A 23,156-nucleotide genomic window follows, 5' to 3' on the forward strand; every position below is an offset into this window, starting at 1 on the left:
GCTTTGTTCACACTGGCCCTGAGAGAAACGCTAAGTTTCAAAACAAGTGACCTTCCTAAGCCACCACTCACCAGTACAGAGCCTAGCTCCACACCAGTCGCTCTGGCTCCAAAGCTTACGGCCCTTCCTCTACAGCAGGCGTCCAATTCAGGACCCTATTTGAGTTAAAACTTGGCCATGCCCCTTCTTTATACATTTTGGCCTTAGATAATGATTTTTAAAAAATGAATTACTATTTCTCACAGCCATATGAGAAGGTGCATTCCCTGGGCCCCTTCTTCTCAACCCACAAGCCCACTCTTCCTTTCTTCCAAGGGAATTTGGTTACTCCCGCCCCACTAGTTCCCCACCCAATCAGCCCCTCCCCTGAGGTCATGGGATCCAGTGTTGAAGCTGTGTATTAATTAGCATGACGAACAATGTAGTTCCTCATATGATCTGCACAGAATCGGGCAACTTGGTTCCTTCGTTGTCTCCATTCAGACAGGATGCAACCCCCAAATCTGCTCCAGTTTTTGCAGGAGACAGTGTATTGCAGGAGTCTCTTCTCCAGCGAACTCTGTCTATGCACAGCTTGGCTTTCCATCCCATCACAAATGTCCCTCATATCAGCTCACCCAGAATCCCTGAGCGGAGCACACAATGAGTGCGTTCAGTAGAAAAGATGTGATTTCCCACGCCCAGAGTAAATCGCTCTACAAGCCTGCCAGGAAGGAAACTGTGAGTTAGGGCTCTAGCAGGAATCAAAGATCTGTACAGATGTCAGGGGAAGGCTTGGAGGTGGCCGGGGATGGCATTCCACTTCATGATGCCAAGGTGTGTTGCCTGTGAGACTTCAAACACATAGTATCATCTGCCCTGCAATTCTAGTGGAAGTTTTGCAAATCTCTGCCATAACACCATGCATCCTCATGTAATGAAGGTGTATTTTGTTTTCATAAAGACACTGTTATGTAAATAAAAATAAATGTTCAAAGTGTTACCTCTCCCTTGTAATTTCATAAGAGGGAAGCTGCTTCTACATGCTCTGCACTGTGCTGGGATTTTAAAAGCATTTTCTCCAGTGCTGTCAATAACTCTGTAAAGAAGCACTGGTGTATCCATTTTGACATGGTTTGAATGCTTGTCCCTTCCAAATCTCATGGTGAAACGTAATCCCCAGTGTTGGAGGTGGGGCTTGATGGGAGGTGTTTGGGTCAAGGAGGCAGATCCCTCATGAAGGGCCTGCCCCGTGGTCACCAGCTCTTGCTACAGTGGATGGTTTAAAAGAGCCTGGCAGCTGTCTTGCTTCTCTCCATCACCATGTGATACACTGGCTTCGCCTTTGCCTTCCACTGTGATTGGAAGCTTCCTGAGGCTTCACCAGCAACAGATGCTAGTACCATGCTTCTAGTACAACCTGCAGAACCATAAGCCAAAATAAGTCTCTTTTCTTTATAAATTACCCAGCCTCAGTTATTCCTTTATAGCAATTCAAACGGACTGATACACATTTTATGGAAGAAACTTCTGAGGCTCAAGTTTACGAGACTTGCTTGGCCGGTATCTAGTAAGTGGCATATCCAATATTTGAATACAGCACTTTCTGACTCCTAAGGCTTCCTTCCTGATAATTTTCCACTGGAATATTTATTTTCGTGAGGGTAACCACAGTTTACCAACATGCAACAACTAGCGTCTGGTTTGGAATTAACGTTGCATTTTCAAAGCAAGGGTGGAATGCATTCAGGGTTTACAGTGCAAATTTACTTATGCATTTTTCCTTTTGTTTTTTTCTGGTCAGAACTTTCCTGACAGAATATTGTTGAAGCCTAGTCCTGCTCCTGGAAGATTTCATGTTGAAGTGTGATGGTTATGTTCTTTTTTTTTTTCTTATTTAAGAGGGTCAGTGTCAGGAGTAATTCATTTTTTGCACAAAGCAACAGTAATCATTAAGAGAAAATATGTCTACTGAAAAGTCTGAGCTGAGCGGCTTATCTGTGCTGGGACTCTTTATTTTGTTATTCTGAGGTTTGTGAAATGTCTTGTAAGGTTCTTATTGGGATTTCTGGGTCAGGTAGCTGAAGCAAGCTGATCCTATTTTAAGCTGTAGGACAGTTGTTTGAGAAATGTGAAAGACTTAAAGGTATCCATTACTCCAGATTTGTATAAAAATCACTTTTCAAGTTGATGGATCCCAATTTAGCACCATGAGGCCTTCAGGATACAGTCTTGTCACAGTTACAGCTTTTTGGTCTAATTTTGTGTCTGCGTCATAGGGTCTGCATAGACTCCTGCGCCAAAGAAAGAAGAGGATGGAGTATAAATGATGACAGGAAACTGTATATACCAATGCCTGAAACTTACTAAGACAAGTATCCCCCCATCCCTAAAAAAAAAGGTGGATTTATGGATTAATAGAGGAGTGGGAACATAGGTAGATAGGAGATTAAAACATTTCAAAAACCTTTAATCATAGAACCTAAATGGTGGGTATATGGGTATTCACTCTACAGTTCTTCCAACTTTTCTGTAAGTTTGAAATTTTTCATAATACCGTGTTAGAGGGAATAAAAAGAAATGTAACAACTCTTAGCTGTAGAGATGTGGTTAGTTCCAGCAAGTGTATTTGTTGTGAAGATGTGAGCAAGTGATAGAGCAGAAGCTTCTGCCTTCTAATTAGGTAGTGTTTTGGTTTATTTGTTTATTTGTTTGTTTGTTTTAAACTGGTGAACACCTGTAGGTGCTAATGAAGAATCTGAAATTAGCAGGTATAATAGAATGAAATACTTGACATTCTGAAACAGCAGTAACATCTTTATTAATATTGACATAAACAACTATAATATGCTGCCCCCTATTAGATGCCAAGCTCTGGACCTGGCATTTTTATCAAGTCGTTAATTTATATCTAATAACAGTGCTAAAGATACAGGTACCATGCTAAATGTACAAGAACCATTAGCTCTATGTTATAGAGATGAAAGACTGAGCTCAGAGAGGTCAAAGGCAAGCAGTTCAGGGTCACATATCTAGTCAAGGTTGGTATCAGAATTCAGGCCTGACATGATGGATATCAAAGTCTGTGCAATTTCCACTCGACCCTTGAGGCTCAGTGTGTGGTTCTGGACAGCAACCTCCGCCTTACCGGGAGCTGACTGGAAATGCAGGACATTGGGCCTCATTCCAGAACTAAAGAACCAGAACCTGCATTTTAACAAGGTTGCCAGCGGTTTCTGTGCACATCAGTCTGAGCAGTGCTACACTGGACCATGGAACTCTGGAAATTTGGTATTGTGTCTTTATTTTTCTCTCCACGTAATGCATGACACCTTAGAGTCTGTGAAAATGGGCATTTCTTTTGTTTTGGAGGGGTAGCTGCAGGACTAAGCATTGTTAACTTCCTTTCCAGCAGTATCAGAGGGAAGGCAGTGAATCAAAGCTCCTACTCCTATCACAGGACTCAAGCGCCTGAGTTTGTGTCCCAGCCCTGCCTCTGGTTATCTGTGTGATGATGGTACTTAGATCTCCCCTTCAGTGTGTGACCCTGTTTCTTCATCTACCAAGTGGGTGAATCAATTCTGGCTCCACCTGCCTCACAGAAAGGCCAAAGTTGCCTTTAAAAGACAAAAAACAGCTGGGCATGATGGCACATGCCTATAGTTCCAGCTACTCAGGAGACCGAAGCAGGAGGATACCCGGAGCCCTGGAGCTTGAGGCTGCAGCGAGCCATGATCCTCCCGCTGCACTCCAGCCTGGGCAACAGTGTGAGACTAGGTTTCTAAAAACAAACAAAAAAGAACAGACAGAAGCATTCTCATCATGGCAGCAGAGTACTAGTCCTTCACCCCTGTGAGGGCCGCCCTGCTGCAGCTGTTTCACTTGTGCTTTCTGAAGTTTCTATGACTGGACCAAGTGTTCATGGCTCACAGTTTCCAGCAGTGTCCTTGCCGGGACCCTCCCTGCATTCCATCTGAGAAGAGAAGCTTCTCCAAGAGAGGAGGACTCGATATCAGACAAATGTATACAAAAACACACTGACCTTAAGCAAACTCACAACCTCCCTGCCTGCACGACAAGGTCTAAAGTTTAACGATAAAAACCATGCACTGAACTGTTCCTGTGAAGTATGGTGTCTACCCCTTTACATACACTGTCTCATTTAATCCTTGCAACCATCTCAAGAGAGCCTGATAGGCATTTTCCCCCATTTTACAGATAAGGAAAACTGAGTCCTAAAGAAGTGAAATGGTAGAATTGAGATGCCCTTAACTACTGAGGTTGCTAAGGGCAGAGGTGTTGCTTTCAATCAGATGTAATTTCCCAGAAAACTGTCACATATCTACTGCAAAATCTTCCCCAAATTTTCATTGTTTGAAGCAACTTTATTTTTTTTCTCCCAAGGATTGCCTAGGACCCCAGGAAGAGAAAAAGTGACGAGTCACTCATGACTGAAGTTAGCTTGTGAATTTTTGCTCTGAGCTAAGGAACAAGTATTTTGGTGCATAACACACTGTACATGTCTTTCATGTTTTCTGTCACACGAATTAAAAAAAAGAAGAATGAGAAACGAGGCACCACTTTGAAAAACATTTGAAGGAAACCCAAAGTATGCTCTCTTCTGCAGGATGTTTTCAGCCAAGGAATAGCCTTATTGTGATTTGTTAAAATATTTTTGATAGGTTATCAAATTATCCTGTTTCTGTTTATAAGATATGCTTTCCTTGGCTAACCTTCTGATCATAACCCATTTCTCATATTTATACCTCCATGTGCTCTTTTTTGGACAGAAGCTTTTTGTGTGCCAGCGCTCACAACCGGGGTTCTCCTCACTGATCCCCAGGAAAGGGATTTGCAGGGTTTCCAAGGGCCCATCCCTTGTCATTAGTCACAGGCAGCAGCGCGAGTCTTCCTTGTGGCTAAAGCAGTGTCAGTCTTGGACAAATGGTGACTGGAAATCTGGCTTGATCTTCTGCCCCGTTCCTCCTTCCCATTTACACACAGGGTTCAGTACATGTGTGGCTATGGAAAGTAAGCCCAGAGGTAGGACAGTGAACACTTGGGGATTTGGGAGGCATTGGAGAAGAGGGGTTAGGAGCACTGGTTCAGGGCTCAACCTGGATGTTTGTCCTTGGATCTACCACTTGAGTAGATTTATGAGCATAGGCCTGCTTGTGCAAGCTTCAGTTTCCTTCACCTATTAAATACAGGCAATGATTTTGTGTGCGTGTGAGAGACGGAGTCTCGCTCTGTCACCCAGGCTGGAGTGCAGTGGCGTGATCCCGGCTCACTGCAACCTCTGCCTCCTGGGTTCAAACGATTCTCCTGCCTCAGCTTCCTGAGTAGCTGAGATTACAGGCATGCACCACCACGCCCAGCTAGTTTTTGTCTTTTTAGTAGAGATGGGGTTTCACTATATTGTCCAGGCTGGTTTCGAACTCCTGACCTGGTGATCCATGCAACTCGGCCTCCCAAAGTGCTGGGATTACAGACATGAGCCACTGTGCCTGGCCAATATATTCTATAACTATGATGCGATATCTGGACTTCAAACATGTGTACAAAAGCACATTTTTCTGAGGATTTTAAAGTACTAAATAAATAGTATTACTACTATTTGATATTTAACAAATACTGTGAATGAGTGAGTTGGATGCAAGTAAACATAGAGTGTGTGGCCTTCCAGGACATGTAATTCTTACAATTAACTGCAATGGAAGATGGTCAGCCTCAATTAAAGGGTAGAGAGTGCATCAAAATAGCAGCTCACAGGAGAGGCAAAACCTATAGCTCACTGCTTGAGATGACCAGGAAAGGCAATGTGTTGAGGCTTCTAGACCTTAAGTGGTAGTATTTTCTGAACATTAAAGTAAGCAGTGAGAGTGTCTCAGTCAGAGAGAAGGGATTTAACTTTCAGAGACAAAAAAGCTCGAAATGTATTCAAAGAACCAGTAGTAGGTGCAGTAAGTCAGGGATCCCCAGTCAGAAATGCCTTTGAGACTGGCCATGGCACCCAAGCAGTTAACAGGGTGACCAGGACCTGGCTCCAGCCAGCTACTTGCAGGCTCTGTATTGACATATGTTTCAATTATTCAAGAGATACAAGAAATCTGGACTTAGAGATGCTAAGTCCCACTTAGTAAAACATGATGGTGGTGAAATCCAACATGTGTCTGGTTGAACTCAGATTATGGGTGGTGAGTGCGTGACCATGGAGTGGACTTATGTCCCAGCATTGGGATCATGATAGTTAGAAAAGAGCCCTGGTCTGGGATCCAGGAGGCCTGGTATTAATCTGAGCTCTGTGTCCTTGGACAGGCTTCTTACATCCTCTGTGCCTCAGTTTCCAGAAAGCACTTTGATAGGAGGTGTGGTTTACTAGAACCCAACCAAGCCTTCTTTTTTTCTTGTAGACTAAAGAATGTACTCCTTGGGTTTTCAGGGTCTGAAGAATTACACTACTGACCCCTGCTCTTGTTCCTTCCCCACCACTGTATTTGTTTTATTGTTACATTTCTTGTTCTTACATTTTGTAAAGGGGCCATTATCTAGGGATGAAAATGGACAAAACTCGTGTACATAAATTAGCATATGGAGAATTTGAGATGGAAACATGCCAGCCTCTTCCAAAGAGAAGTTCAGATAACAGGCTGCAAGATTGAGCAGCTTTCATGAGAACAGTAAAGAAAACAATTTCCCTTGGCGCTTACCACGGAAAGGAAGATAAAGGAACCGGAGGATGGATAAAAGTATCCAAAACACATAAAAGATGAATTGATGGGAAACACTGGTGTGACCACTCAAGGGGCCAAGGGTGGAAAAAGTCATTCCATTAAAAAAAAAATAATAAACAGTGGAAAAAGAATGGAGCCACAGTCATGGAAAAAAGTGAGATCACATTAAAAAACTTTCAGGATTGGCCTGGAAAAATAAGGCTTTATGAGTTTAACATGAGGACTCTATTCTTACCACCTGTGGAGAGTAATTGGCATTGGCTGACTAGAGGTTTGTTTTGCCTTCTTGGCAGGAGCTGAATTGTTATGTTAATCGTCCGCTGGCTAAGTGTTAAGTACTGTGTTTGAATAGAAAGGGTTTTGCAGAAGGGAAAATTCCCAGCCCCAGGTTCTTATTCCGACCACTGAGTTCTTTACAGACTTCAGACTTCACACACTCAAATTCAAAGAAGCAATTAGTATCATGGCCGATATTTCTAGCATTTTGTGAAATCGAACAGAGTTTCTACTAGGAGCTCTCCTGCAGGTGGTTTATGGCCAGAGTGTGTCCAGGCTCAGGTTTGGGCCCAAGGGCCCATTTGGAGCTAAACAACAGACTTTCATCACAGCAGCATTGCCCACCTTTTGGTAATTATCTATGCCAGCTCTTTTCCATTCACATTGGCTTCTCCTTAGAGGTCATTCCACTGACTTGGCTCTTAAAATATTGTAATTGTCCTTGAACAGGGTGAGCCCCAAAACCTCAGGGCATTCAGGATGAAATGGTGTGGTAGTCAATGCATTATTAAAATGAACTTTTCCAAATTTAAGAATTACCAAGTCATCTGTTAGATGATTGCTTTTTCTTTTTTTAGGAGGCAGCATCTCTGTACAATCCTAAAACCTCCTTAAAAACGATCTTCCTCATGGCCTTTTGCCTCTAGATTGCTGATTGCAGCAAGGTGCTGGTAGAAACTAAACATTGAACTAATTTGCAGTAATTTGTGATTGACTTATGACCCCTTAAAAGTTGCAGATCTTTGGGGTTGCAGAAATAGATTGCTTCTTAATTGCAAATGAGCTTGTAGCTGCAAATGATCTCACACCTCTTCCTGCAACCCACCTTGATTCCCACCTTCCTCAGGTTGCTGACTTGCTTCACAACATTTTCTCTCACTTTCACTCCTATGCACAAATTTCCAAAAGGTGTGATACTGTGACTTTTTTTATGTTGTCTTTTATAGCAGTGACAAAGGAATTTGATTGAAATTAAGTCCATGTGGTAACCACAAGGTTCAGAAGTCTAATAAAGAAAACTCATGCAAATAATATTAAAGCTTGTAAGCTAGAGATTCTAACTGAACCACTTACAGAAGCAAGTTAGGCAACTAGAAGTCTTAAAATCTGTCAGGTCACTAAGACATCATTTGAGCAATTACTTCAAATTCCAGAAAATTTTCTGAGCTCCATTTCTGCAGACTGTATGATACCCAAGTGGTATCCATTTCAGGGATTTCTAAATGGTGCTTCCCACAAACATTGATTTCCACAACACGGGCTAAGATTTAACACTGCTGGAACTGAACAATGGCAAATGTCTTCCATTAAAAAGATGTTCTCAGTTTTACATTTAATTGCTTCTACTTTACTTTGCAAAATAGTGCTTCAGTATAGACAACAAAATGCTAGTTGACTTCAGTCCTCTCCCAAAAGGCAGTTAGTTAACATTCAAAGTATCCTTTTCAGAAATCTACATTTCAGGAGAGGTTAGTTAGCCTGTTCCATTTCCTAACCAAAGACCATACCACAGACATGCTTAAAGGGCAAGCTTTAGAATATCACGATCTCTACTTGCCCCAGAAGTTTAATAATTAGCATAAATTGTGTTTAGAGATAATTTTTAATTAAGGAAATGGATGATGTTCAAGAAATACGGTGGGGTGTTAAGATCAGTATTGGCTCTTCTGCCCTTGTGTGAGTGGGCATGTACCAGAGTTTGACTGGTAAGAGAAATAACTCTAGATATTACCAGCAGGAAGGGATGTAGCCCAGAGATTTAACGTTTTTTGTAGACCTACTAAGAGGTCTGAGAAAGTAAAGGTCAGAGAAGCTGCTTTGAAGAATTCAGGAAATCAGAAAGTGCTGGGATCAACAGAAGCTACAGCTGATAATCCACCTTTAGAGGGTGATGAGGAGGGGGACACCTGGAAATCACTCCCAGAATGTCACTGTCTGCACAAAGGCTTGCCCCTGGCTGCAGGTGTGAATGTGGAATACCAGTTTATCCCTTTTATCTTTTATATACCACATGAGAGCTTCTTATTGACACAGTATGACCCAGAACTCCCACTAGTGTATGAAATATAGTTTCCTGGCCTCTAGCCCTACCTAAAAGGAAGAATTTTAAAGAACAGTGATGATTTTGATTGTTAACAAGCACTATTAGGCTTAAGGCCTAAGAATCTGACAAGTCCAGCATTCTTTTAAAATGTGTCTTATATCTAGCACAGCCATCCTCCAGTAGAACTACAGTTATGGAAATGGTCTGATTTACGCTGTCCAATGTGGTAGCCACTAGTGCCAAGTGGCTGTCGAGCACTTGAATTGCAGTTGGTGCAACTGAGGGATTGAATTTTTGAGTTGTATTTAATCTTAATTAACTTACATTTAAACTTAAGGGGCTACCTGCGGCTATTGGCTACTGCATGGGGCAGTCCAGGTTTAGCTCTCTCTCTTTGGACCTGTGCTCTCTCTCCACTTCCATTTAATGGAAAATATTGTGGCCTGATCTGATTTAAAGTTTCCCTGAGCTATCTCATAGTCATCTATTGTATGTTGAAAATTTCATGTGAGGTCCTTGTTGCAATGACTATATGATGGAGTTGTGTTGGTCACAGGGGCAGGTCACTGGATTTCACTGAGCTTGCAGAATTGATCTTCTGACTCTTTTAGGTGCCAGCTTACTAATCGACATTTGTTGCATATTTGGCCAAATTTGATCTGAAACTCCCTTTTACCATAACATACAGTGGTAGCAAGTTAGTGGGGAGGCTACCGAAATGTCTGCCTACATATCCTAATAATTGCTATAGCCAGTTAGCCTGAGCATACGGTTTGTAACACATTTTTCTCCCAGAAATGTTTCTCAAATTTTTGGAGTCTGCAGTTTCTTTCCTGCTAGCAAATACCAGCAGATGACAAAACAAGAACTACATAAATATTAATATAAAAATTCAGATAAGCTAGTTGCCCTCCACTGAACAACTTTTTTTAAATGTGAGCATATGTTCATGGTATATTTTAAAAATTCATACATGTACCACAAATTTCCTGTGTATAAAATTGTTCCTAATTTATATGGTTGAATCTACATTTCAAAGTAATGTGGCTGGGTGCAGTGGCTCACACCTGTAATCCCAGCAGTTTGGGAGGCTGAGGCAGGCAGATCATGAGGTCAGGAGTTCAAGACCAGCTTGACCAACATGGTGAAACCCTGTCTCTACTAAAAATACAAAAATCAGATGGGCGTGGGGGCACGCGCCTGTAATCCCAGCTACCCAAGAGGCTGAGGCAGGAGAATCGCTTGAACCCGGGAGTTGAGCCAAGATCGTGCCACTGCACTCCAGCCTGTGAAACAGGGCAAGACTCCGTCTCAAAAAAACAAAACAAAACAAACAAAAGAAAACCAAAGTAGTGTAACCCACCCTAGGTTTGGCTGCTTGCTGGTAGAAAACCAGACAGAACACAAGAGACAAAGTTTGGTGGGAGGAAAAGCAGGTTTAATCGGATAACCGGCAACCTGAGAAGATGGCAATCTAGTGTTCTAAACACCATTTACATTTTAAAATGTACCATAGGGCTTTTAAAGGGAAACGTGGTATAGGAGACATTCAGGAGTAGTGCAGGGTACACGGTCTGTGTATCTTGTTCTCGTTAAATTGAACTAAACATGGCCTGAGAAGACCTCCATACTTCCATACGTAAGTCCTTGAGGATGAACCATAACCTGGCTTAGTAGGTAGACTTAGTAGAAAACCTAATTTAGGAGTATGCTTCTGTAACAATAGCTGCATCTCAGCCAATCCCAGCAGCCATGCTTCAACAACGCATGTGCTGCTGACTGTTCAAACCGTGTTCAGATAAGTCAAACACCAAGCTGTGACCAGTCCATCGTTTCTGTACCTCACTTCTGTTTTCTGTATGTCACTTTCCCTTTTTTGTCTATAAATTTACTCTGACCATAAGGTATCCCTGGAGTCTCTCTGAATTTGCCATGATTCTGGAGGCTGCCTGATTTGTGAATTTTTTAAACCCTCACTCAATTAAACTCTGTTAAATTTGTCTAAAGTTTTATTTTCACATTCTGATGGCCATCTTGGGTAACTGCCTGTGCAGAAGTCTGGTTGGCATTATCTTGACTTTGATGATGGTGGGCTAATGGTGGACTCTTCCTAAGTGGGAGGATTCTGCCATGGGACTCCAGCCTGGTTTGTTTCAAGAGCAAGAGCATAATTAGATAAGCATGCATTGTTGGAGGGGAGTGTCTAGAGAGGGAAGGAATGAAGGGGTGAGAGGGGAGAGAAGGAAGAAAAAGAAAGTGGGTGATTTTTAAAACCAAGGTCCCTGGTTACAGTATCACAAAAACAGCTCAGAATTCCAAAAAAGACTCTGACTGCTAAGTGTTCTGCCCCTTGGAGAGCCCGTGTCCTAAGGGGCATATGTTCCTTCCATATGTAAGCTCCTTTCTATTTAGTGTCCCAAAGTGACTAGCCTAAGACTGGGCCAAACTAGGTGTTTTCATGACTTCATGGCACATAGTTTTTACTTGTAATGAAAAGAACGTTAGCAAATAAAACTGTTTTTCATTTAGTTGTCTATCAGGTAAGGAGGAGATTACTGATAGCTTAAATCAGAAGTCCCCAACCTTTGTTACACCAGGGACCAGTTTAATGGAAGACAATTTTTCCATGGACTGAATGGAGGAGGATGGCTTCAGGATGATTCAAGCACATTACATTTAGTGTACACTTTATTTCTGTTATTACATTGTGATTATATAATGAAATCATTTTACAACTCACCATAAGATAGAATCAGTGGGAGCCCTGGGCCTATTTTCCTGCAACTAGACAGTCCCATCTGAGGGTGATGGGAGACAGTGACAGATCATCAGACATTAGATTCTCATACGGAGAGTGCAACCTGGATCCCTTGCATGCGCATTTCACAATAGGGTTCGTGCTCCTATAAGAATCTAATGCTAGGCCAGGCGCAGTGGTTCTGTCATCCCAGCACTTTAGGAGGCTGAGGCGGGCGGATCGCCTGTGGTCAGGAGTTCTACATCAGCCTGGCCAACATGGTGAAACCCCGTCTCTATTAAAAATACAAAAATTAGCTGGGTACAGTGGCAGACACCTGTAATCCCAGCTACTCAGGAGGCAGAGGTTGCGGTGAGCTGAGATCACACCACTGCACTCCAGCCTGGGTGACAGTGCGGGACTCCGTCTCAAAAAAAAAAAAAAAAAAGAACTGATGCCTCTGCAGATCTGACAGGAGGCAGAGCTCAGGTGGTAATGTGAGCAATGGAGAACGGCTGTAAATACATATGAAGCTTTACTTGCTTGCCTGCTGCTCACCTCCTGCTCTGTGGCCCAGTTCCTAACAGACCGTGGACCCATACTGGTTCATGGCTCGGGGGTTGGGGCCCCCTGGCTTAAATGTTACTATTTTTCATTTTTCTTGCACTTAAATACTTTTTGTCCAGATGCCTTTCTGCATTTGTCATCCTTTAAAAAAAATTGCTCACAGGATCTTCTCAGAAAGTGGTGCTTCCTATTAAGACCTGAATATCACAGACATGATACCTCATTGTTTATTAAACATTCATGGAATTCAGTTTGCACAAAGCTTGGCATCCTCATTAATAATTTCTTTACTTAATGGTGCCTAAAACTAGTTTGGAGTTGTCTTTAGAATGCTATACATTCTATCCTAAGGGAAAAAGCCTAAGGAAATTGGCCACTAAGACATTTTGCCTCATCAGCAAAAGATTGTATAACTGCTTTCTAGATTATTCTTCAGCTTCAACATAATTCATATTTATGCAGTTGCATATAGGACATCCCGGGACTAGTGATTCACAGTTTCAGTGATTCTTTTAGCACTCCCACAAGTAGATGGCCCTCTGCATTGCATATAGAAGGTCCTTCATGTCGACTAAGGGGCAGACTGGGGAAAGCATTACCAGGGTAGGAAATGTATCAGGATGGGTGTGGGGGTGAGGGAGGCCTTTCCTTAGAGCTCCACAGAGTGGTTAAGGACAGGGATGGAAAGCAGCTTGCTCTCCCTTAGTTACCTGTGAGGAAACAGATTATTTGTATGGATTACTACTGCTCAGTTTATCCACCGGGGTGATGGGGATGGCGAAGAAAAGGAAAAAAGAAGGCCAGGAAGGGACTTGGTGCAGAAATATTGAAGACCTCCTCTCGTAGATATATTCTAGGCCCTGCCATCCTCCTCCACATTACCATATTAATGGATTTTCTCATTTACGGGCCTCTCTCATTTAGCACCTGATAAGCCACTTCCCCCACATTAGACTACCTATCTGTTGGTCCTATGGGTTCAGCACATTTGTGGTACTCACAGGTGTTGATAACACCTGTGATTGACACAACAAGATCTCACTTTCAGATTAGCACACAAATTCAAATAGTGAGTGCTTAAATCTCATTTAGCTTCTTGTAAAACCGTATTAGGCTTTGATGCAAACTAAAGACTCACCAATTGAAAGCTGTCAGCTCAGAGAGTGCTGCCAGGATAACTTAATTTATATTAAGATAAAACCGTTACTTTCTTCAGTTTAGTCATCAAAACTTTTGGTTTTAGCTGCAAGGGGTACTTAGATTGTAATGAATGTCTGTCTTCCTGAGTCTTTCTGAGATGCGTGGATGCTCAGTGATTCTCCACATCGCACAATAATGGGCAGGACAGTTCAGAGGTTTGATGAATGTGCCAAGGCCATTCATGAAACTTTTTATGTTCTTTCTGCCCCTGGTAAAATTTGACAACGCTGAAACACTCTATTTTGAGCCTTAAATAGGAAACAAAAATCTAATGAATAATGAATGATGAATTTAGAATAATGAATTAGAAATCATAACCTATTAGGAACTTTTGCTTGCTCTTGAAATCCTTGTTTGCATGGATTAATGGTGGAATTGGTTGGGTTTTTACAAGAATGATTTAAAAAGCTTTTGAATTGTATTTCCTAAACAGGATTTGCAAGGCTTTTGATGCTTTAAAAGGCAAAGTTGGATCCAAACTGAGCTGTCAAGTTTTTTTGTTTTTTTTTTTTTTTTTTTTTTTTTTACGCTGACTTGAAATTGTTGTTGGAGTCAAACTGACCTTAGATTGCTTAAAAGAGTTGTGGCTGGTGCTGTCCAAAAAGCAGACGCTGTGGTCTTGTTATATTGCTAAATATTGATCCCACCACCTTTATCTAGTGATGCAGAGAAGCACTGGTAAAGCCCTCTTCTTATCTCTTTGCAGGCTTGTTGATTGGTGCTGGCTGTGCTCTCTACCCCTTGGGCTGGGACAGTGAGGAAGTCCGGCAGACTTGTGGCTACACTTCTGGCCAATTTGACCTGGGTAAGCTCTCTTCATAGATGGCTCTCCTTTTAGAAAAAGAACCTTATCTGATGTTTCATAGAAGCAGAAATTGGAAAGGGTACAGATGAGAAAAACCTATCTGGGTATTACAGCCAGCAGTCACGTGTAACAGTATAAATGTATCCATTTATTTAGTGAAGAGCTATTGATAATCTACTGTTTGCTTAGTACTATGATGAGTATTGTAGATACAAAGATAAGAAATGGCCCCTGTCCCGAAGAGTTTATACTCATTGATTACTTCATTTTTCAAAATCACGTATTTTTTACCCATTGCATGAGCTAAAAATAATTCTGTAGAATTTGCAGTCTGAGAAGAGGCAGCAACAAAACAGTCAAGGAAATGATAATACAAGCTAAGCAATTCAAAGCAATTTCACATCAGTGGCCACTTTGTCAAAGAGGTGAGAATGGAGTTCGGTCTTGAACAAAGTGCTACATACGGATTATCAGGATTAGGTGGAAGCACCTTGCAGGTGAGGAATACAGTACACCAAAGGCACAAAGAAAGAATGGGAAAAGCTCATTGGGAGACCGCAGGGATTCCAGCAACAGAAAGTCGGGTGCCACTCTGATAAATGTGATGATTGGGTGAGAGTTTGCATATTGATAAAGGGCTCTTAACTCCCAATTTGTTTTTCTGCAGACTAATAAGAAAATTTCAGGTAGTTTTCACTTGTAACCATACTTACTTATGTTGCAGTCTATAAAATATTTTGCAGAATACTCCATGGTTTGCATCATTTTAATTTGTAATAATTGGGTAATATTTCACTTGCTTGATAAACCTCCATTTACTTAACCATGTTCTTATTTCTTTCTAGCTGGGCATTTAGTCTATTCCAGTGTCTGTTGTTTTAAGACATGTTATGACAAGTAGTTTAATGAATATAAGTGCTTTTCCTACTGAATATTTTCTTAGAATCTTTTACTAGAATTGGTATTACTAGATCAGAGAATATGGACCCATAAAACACTTAGCATTGTATGGGAAAAGAAATGCATTTCTATTCCCCATTGCTAGATTCAAACCTAAGGCTCTTATAACAAATGGCAGATTAACAAGAGAAAAGCATGCAAATTTATTTAAAATAAAAATTTCATGACATGGGACCCCTCATAAAGAAATGAAGACTTGGAGAAGCAGGTAAACCTGTATACTTTTTATGCTAGGTTTAATGAAGAAGTGGATTGTTGTGGAGAAGTATGACTAGACAAACAGGGTATTATCTAGTGGTAATAAACTATAGAACTTAGCAAGACCTGTTTGTTCAGACTCCTCTCTGTGTCCTTGTATTGCCGGAGGTAAGAATATTCCTCTCTTTTGGGTATAGTGAGAGCATCTCTCCAATGATGGTCTTATGATCTGCTTCAGAAGAAGGTCAGATAATTCTTTCTAGGTTTTATGACCTGCTTTGGGAGAGAAAGGCAGCAGGGGAATGTGAGAGAGACTTCCCCGCTTCTGCTGCTTTCTCAAATGCCAAGGTGCTGCATTTTAGGGTAGCATGTCCTGAAGCCCATCACTGTCAAGTGATAGCAAATATATTTTCCCCTACTATATGGATGGACAGACTGAGATTCTGACAATTAGTACATAGTCAGTTACTAACTTAGACATGTACTTTTTACATTAAATATTTTAGGTAGAAAAATTGTGAGGGAATTGGTCTAATAGCAGTATTACTACATTCCAAATATTAATTTTAAATTTTTATGTTAGAACGTCTATGAAAAAAACTTCTGTTGGATTCTAAGAAAAAGGGACAGAAAAAAGTATCAAAGGTCTGTGAATTTGAAAATGAAAAAATGAAGCAATTTTTATTTGACTTCATGGATGACAACAGCCCTACTTCTGTCGAATATAATACTGGCTCTTCTGGTACAGAAGACTGTTCTAAATACCACCTAATTTGCATGGATAAAACAAATAAGAGATTTCCTTTTACCATTCTTCCCTCTTTGATGACAAGGCTTTCCTAAATCTGGTTTCGTTTGGGATTGCCATAAATGTAGAGAAGGGGAAAAAATGCTGAAATGCTGGCGTGCAAAGCTGACTGCCAGCTTTTTTTTTGGAAGGCAAACTGTGTCTAGGGGAGATATTTTAATACAGTGCTTGGCATTTTTCTTTCCCTGGTGTTTGAGGCATTCTTGGCTGTTCAACACAGGCCTCAACTTGATTATGATCCTGTGTGTGCTGACCTGTTGTTATTGTGTATTGCTATATTAATTAGCAGATTATAATGAAGTTCAGGTCCTGTTATTGCAATTTTCATTACTGCACCTCAGTATTTTGTATGTCCCCAGCATTATGGAATAAAACTTTGAATGTCAAACTGAACGTTCAAAAATACTTGCCTCTTTACTAGTGGTAATAGTTTTTTAATGTTAGTATACACTCTAAAACCACTCTGGCAATTTAAAAAACTATAAAGTTGTTTTCATTTCTGATCATGTGTTTCTAAATTTCCTTAGATTGGTTCATGAGAGAAAAAAAAAAAACTGGCATCATCCACAGATAACATGAGTTCTAGGTCCACTGCAAAAGTTTTCTGGGGTTTATCAAGGTCTGTTTCTCTAGGTTACTGTTGTCTTTGTGGACTCTGTTATCTATTCTTTGAAAAGAAGACCTAAAGAGAAAGTGTGGCATAGAGGTATCTCCTCTAGCCCATCCCACTTCAGTTTCCTTTTTGTTTTGTTTTGTTTTGTTTTGTTTTGTTTTGTTTTTGAGACAAAGTCTCACTCTCTCGCCCAGGCTGGAGTGCAGTGGAGAGATCTCAGCTCACTGCAACCTCCGTCTCCCAAGTTAAGCGATTCTCGTGCCTCAGCCTCCTGAGTAGCTGGGATTACAGGCACCCACCACCAGGCCCAGCTAATTTTTGTATTTTTAGTAGACATGGGGTTTCACCATGTTGGCCAGGCTGGTTGCGAACCCCTAACCTCAAGTGATCCGCCCCACTCAGCCGCCCAAAGTGCTGGGATTATGGGCATGAGCCACCCTGCCTGGCCCATCCCACTATACTCTTTATGCTTTCTACCTTTTAAAAATCGTTACTGTCCTCCTGAACGCTGATGAAAGTTGAGCTCCAGTGACTTAGTGAAGTCACAAATTATGAAGTTAGATAGGGAGGGTCCCTGGACTGTAGCTGCTGAGCTTCAGCGTGAGGTCATGAGTGAACGTTCTTGGTTAAGATAGCTCCAGCAAACACGCTGCTTGCCTCGGCCACACCTTGCCTCAAGGATTCTGAGAATCCAAGTTTGTTTCTGCCTCTTCGCAAAGGAGACAGCACGTAGACACTTCTTCCTCCCAAGGGTTGCGAAATGTTAATGTTGTTAAAGCTCATGCCCTTCCTATTGCGGAATACGTGTCTCTTTTTTTGGCGTGCTGTTTTTGATATGTTGTTACTCTCTGATCTGGAGCATCCTGAAAGACATAACTGCTTTTGCTCCTACATAGAAGATTATTTAAATAGCGCATTTATCTCAATTAGTCAGCCAACAAATATTTATGGAGTGCTTATAATGTACCAGCCCATGGGCTAGGTGCTGGGGATGTGGCATCAGCGATGAGTAAAAAAATGACACTATTCACTGCCCTCAGGGAACTTAAATTAGCAAGGGAGGCAGATGTTCAAAAAGATAATACAAATGTGAAGTATGTTAGAAAGGACAAGTGTTGGGTGCTAGAATGGAAATTGTGGTTGACTTGCGACATTGTTCCACACTAGTTGGTGCGTCTAAGCCAGAGTTTGGCAAACACTTCTATAAAGGGTCAGATAATATCTTCAGCTTTGTGAGTTATATAGCCCCTATTGCAGCTGCTTAACTCTGCAGAAAAGATAGACGGCCCCAATAGTACTTTATTTTTATTTTTTATAATTTCAACTTTTTAGATTCAGTGGGTACATGTGCAAGTTTATTACATGAGTATATTGCTTGATGCTGAGATTTGGGGTACGATTGATCTCATCACCCAGGTAATGAGCGTAATGCCCAAGAGTTACTTTTCAACCCTTGCCCCCCTCCGTCCCTCCCCTCATAGTAGTCCCCAGTGTCTATTGTTGCCACATATATGTCCATGAGTACATAGTGTTTAGCTCCCACTTATTAATACAAAGGAGAACATGCAGTGTTTGGTTTTCTGGTTTTATATTTACTCACTTAGGATAATGGCTTCCAGTTGTATCCATGTTGCTGCAAAGGACATTATTTCATTCCTTTTTATGGCTGTGTAGTATTCCATGGTGTAGAATACTACATTTTCTTTATCCTGTCCACCACTGATGGACACCTAGATTGATTCCATGTCCTTGCTATTGTGAAGAGTACTTTGATGAACATATGGGGTACATGAATCTTTTTGGTAGAATGATTTATTTTCTTTTGTGTGTATATATATATATATATATCCAGTAATGGGATTGTTGGGTCGAATGGTAGTTTTTTTTTGTTGTTTAAGTTCTTTGAGAAATCTTCAAACTGCTTTCCACAGTGGCTGAACTAATTTACATTCTCACCAAAAGTGTATAAGCCTTCTTTTTGCTCCGTAGCCCCGCCAGCATCTGTTGTTTTCTGACTTTTTAATAATAGCTATTCTGACTGGCGTGAAAGGGTGTATCTCATTGTGGTTTTCCATTTCTTTGATAATTAGTGAGGTTGAACATTTTTTCATGTTTATTAGCTGCTTGCCAATTAAACTTTATTTACAAAAACAAGCAGTGGAGCCACAGTTTGACAATCCCTGATCTCAGGCAAAGCATACCTCTGGTGTGCCAGAAATGGTTACATTTCAGCTGTGTTCATTTATTGATCCTTGCAGCTCTCAGGGCAGCTGGTCAGGATCCAGGACAATTGAAGACTCTGCACTGAGCAGCTCTATCCAATTACCCTAATACCCTGTATACATACTACAATTTTCCTGTTGGGTGGCAATGGGAAGGAAGGTGGTAAGCACTGTGCCTCAGCCTTGGTCACCCCACCCCTGACACTGGCATGGAAAGTGAAGGCTTAGGCTCATTTGGACCAGTGAGTCTAGAGGCATCTTGGGGAAGAAGGGACCCTATGCGTAAGGGAGAGGTCACACATTCCTGGCTCTCCCTCCTCTGGCAACCCCCTCTGACCATGGGGACCTGCAGGAGTAAGCAGCCTGCAGGGGTAGAGGTGGGCAGAAAAACCAGTCTGTGGAGCAGCCATCCCTGAGGCTGGCCTTCCCTAGGAACAGCCAGCCTCACTGACACACAGTAATTTATTTCCATATTGGGTGATGTTTGAGGCCTGTTTACTCTTGCAACTGAAAGTAGCTGGACTTGTATTTAGTTGCTATCTCATATTTCAAGGGCACCTGACCTCACCTGGGAGCTTCCTCGGGAAGTATTATACAGGCAGAGCTCTCAGCCCTTGGAGGATTTAGGTAGGTAAAGGGTTTGAGTCTACATGTGGTTTGGGGTGACATGGAGAGGTAGGTTGCAGAGAGAGCGGGAGGAAAAGTCAGGAAGGAGGCTACTTTATGTACTGCTTCGCTGTTCGGACAGGTTTTAATTCCAAGTATCAGCCATGGTACAAAATAATACTTTATTTCGTTTAAGAGAGCAGGAAGAGCCTCCCAAGGTCAGAACATTTAAACTGGGTTCAAAAATGTAAGTGATAGTTAGTTAGGCAAGAAGGATTTCATAAAAACCTCACCTATGTAGTTGTAGTATAATGTGTAGGAATCTGAACAAAACCTGCTTGAAAAAATATCTCTTTTCCTTAGAAAGGAGAATGGGAGAGAATGTTTTTATATGCCTTAAAAACAATTTTATAATCCTATTGATTATTTCTTAAGCATTTTTATATTTTATTACATGCAGGGCTCTGAAGCAATCTTGCAAAAGAATTCACTTTCACAAATCAAAGACTGTTACTCTGCTTACCTTTGTATCACACTAATTTATGAAGCAGCAAGGGGTAGGTGTGAATCCACACATTTTTTTGAAACAGAGAAACAAGAGTTCAGAGAGGCTGCATAATTCTTTCATTTGTGGTTTAAACAAGTATCCCATGTGATTTAGGTGCAAGTGGTCAGTGAGCATACTTTGAAAAACAATTGTCCTTAGTTGTATAGGAAAGTATTTTTGTTTCGTACTTTGCCTCGCTTAACAAACATTCATTATGTTTTGTATAGACTAGGATGCTTTAGGTTTAGGTTATAAAAGTCTGGCTCAAACAGGCCAAAACAAAGAAGGCGTGTAATAATCTCTCATTATAGCAAGGCGGGAGCTAAGGTCAGCTACAGACGACTGACCCAGGAGCTCAAAGATGTTTTCCAGGGACATGTTCAGGAAGAACTGTCTGTCGATTGGCTGTAACCATGCGCCATCTGTACGCTGGCTTCATTTTGACGTTAGTTCTCCCCATGGTTGTAAGCGTGTTTGGCACTTGTGGCTCTAAACATCCTTGTTCATGCCAAAAGGAGAGGACAAGCTTCCCCCCAGGAATGGAATCAGCGTCTCTCTCCTCACTCTAATTGGGCCAACGTTGTCATGTGTCCACTCAAAGGCATAATGGCTGCCAGGGAATGCCACGTGCTTCTTATGGTTCAGCTTAGATGCCCTTAGAGTTTTATAAGACTTGATTTTACTGAGAAGTAGTGGGATTTGTAAGAGGAAGATGGGATAAAAAGGAGAAAAGGCATTTTAGTCTTTTCTTTCTTTTGTCAGACTTCACTGCCTGTGATCCTTCCATCAGTGCAGCCTGTGGTTGTGGACAGAGGGTCAGTCATGGCAGGTGTTAACAATGCTGATTTTATTTATTGATTTTTGAGAGAATAAAACAGTGTAAGTGATAAGAATACATAATGTCACAGCATCTGGCACATAATAAAAGCCCAGTAATGTTTACAGTTGGACAGGACCATTTAAATGCGTATTTGCTGATCAATCTTTATGCTGCCTTTTACATTCCACAACAGTGAGTTTGCGTTTACACATTAAGCATAAGGGCTTTATAATCAGGTTATCCAATTGATTTAATTCATGCCTCAGATTTATTCTCATCCACCAAAGACTTCTCTAATTATATCCTTGTGATCAAAAGTAGTGTTTCAATTAATTTGTCTCGCTATTTTACCAAGTAAATTTGAGTAATTACTGCTTTCATTTTGCTATTTAATTTGATTAAGAAGCCATCAACGATTCCTGTTCTTGAAATTATGCTGCTGGCTTCTTAAGAGCAGTGCCATAAACTCGAAACTCAGAGCCTCCCAGTGTTGATAAAGATGAGAGTCTGTTTCTTCCAATTTTCAATCAAAGGAAGAAATCTCTTCTACTCTAATCTGAACAATGACTGTCCCACATCTCTTTTGACACATGTCCTTTAGCTCTTGACCCCTGACTCATGCTGTCTCGCCTCTCAAATCTAATCATACGTGAGAAAAAGCTGTTTGCAACTTCTGGCTAGGTCAGCTGGGTACAAATGCAAACAAAAGTATAATTTTTTTAAAAAATTTTGAGCTCTTGGTGTTAGTGGGTGCTTCTCAAGCGAGGTAACCTGCTGTTGGTCTCTGTGACATTTAACATGACTAGCTTCATTTTTGTCAGAAGTTACAAGGCTCCTATGACTCCTGTGGACTTTTTGCTTCCTGCTCAGGCAGGCCAGGCAGCTCTGTACAGTTTCTGCAGGCATCTGAGTTGTGTGCCAGAGCAGGGTTCTCCTGACTCAAGCAGCAAGTGTTTGCAGAGAGCAGCAGTTAAAGTGTCTGCCACTCAGCTCAGGAAGAGACTCGTAACACTTGATGCATTGGTCATTGCTTAGAGTAAATGGATTATTCCATTATGAGATTGCTATTTGGGAGGCCGGTTAATAGTAAGGTATTGAATATGCATTGATATGTAGGCAAATTGAAGGTCATTAATGCAGCAATGATGTCCCACCTCCCAAATGACTACTAACTGAATATTTGCAAACTTTTGACACTTAAATCCAAGCCACTGGAAGTCATTTAGAAGGTCCAGCATGAGCCTGGATTTCCTCACCCAGAGCTCTAGCACAGGAGAATGACAGGAGAGCCAGGCAGCTGCTGTGAATTCAACAAAGACCTAAATTGGGTAGGAACCCATGGGGCCACTCAGGAACTTGTCTCCAAATGATGCAGGGAAACTTCTGCAGGCCAAGGGAGCCCACCCTGGCCAGTGATGACATGACTGAGCAGAGTGTTCGGGCACCCGCAACGCAACAATAATCAGCTTTTCTGGTTACTCAGCCTTTCTTAGGGGCCGCTTTCCATCAGATAAAGAGTTTTCTGCCTTTACTCTGAAAGTAGGGAGAATGCCACATTTTTCCAGGGACACTCATTCAACCTGCCCATTCCAGTGGGTTCCACATTATCAAAATCAGAGCAGGAACATTTCTACTTTATAACTTAGTAAACACCTCTCATCCTGCTTTGGGAAAAAGGACCCCATTTTGTACAGTCATAGATTCAATTTGATCCGCTTCCCTAAGCACAGCTTTGCAGGTCCCAGATGAACCTGTGGGATAGGGTTTTTCAACTTTGGTGCCTAGCTTGGTATTTGGTATTCAATAGATTCACTTACTTCCTCAGCAAATATTTATTAAGCACATTCTAGGCATCAAAACTTGTGCCACAAACATAAAATTGTGAATAAGATAGACATGATTCTTACTGGCATGCCATATATCTGCCATCTATTGAATGGTTAAAAATTTGGGAAGGAGAATGAGAGGAAAGGAAAATGGGAAGGAAGGAAGAAAGGAAAGAAGAGAAGGAAGGAAGAGAAGGAAGGAAGGAAGGAAGGA

The 23,156-nt window shown here is 41.4% G+C and overlaps 1 protein-coding gene across 2 annotated transcripts in view; it reads left to right on the top strand.

Moving 5' to 3' along the window:
- The window catches only part of LHFP (lipoma HMGIC fusion partner), a 261,124-nt gene that overhangs the window by 211,445 nt on the left and 26,523 nt on the right, over window positions 1-23,156 (top strand). For both annotated transcript variants that reach the window (XM_011942980.1, XM_011942979.1), the window contains one exon: window positions 14,244-14,342. In XM_011942980.1, the coding sequence (XP_011798370.1) occupies window positions 14,244-14,342 (99 nt within the window). The remainder of the gene's footprint in view (window positions 1-14,243; window positions 14,343-23,156) is intronic.

Source organism: Colobus angolensis, unplaced genomic scaffold (genome assembly GCF_000951035.1).
Source record: "Colobus angolensis palliatus isolate OR3802 unplaced genomic scaffold, Cang.pa_1.0 Scaffold214, whole genome shotgun sequence".
NCBI lineage: Eukaryota > Metazoa > Chordata > Mammalia > Primates > Cercopithecidae > Colobus > Colobus angolensis.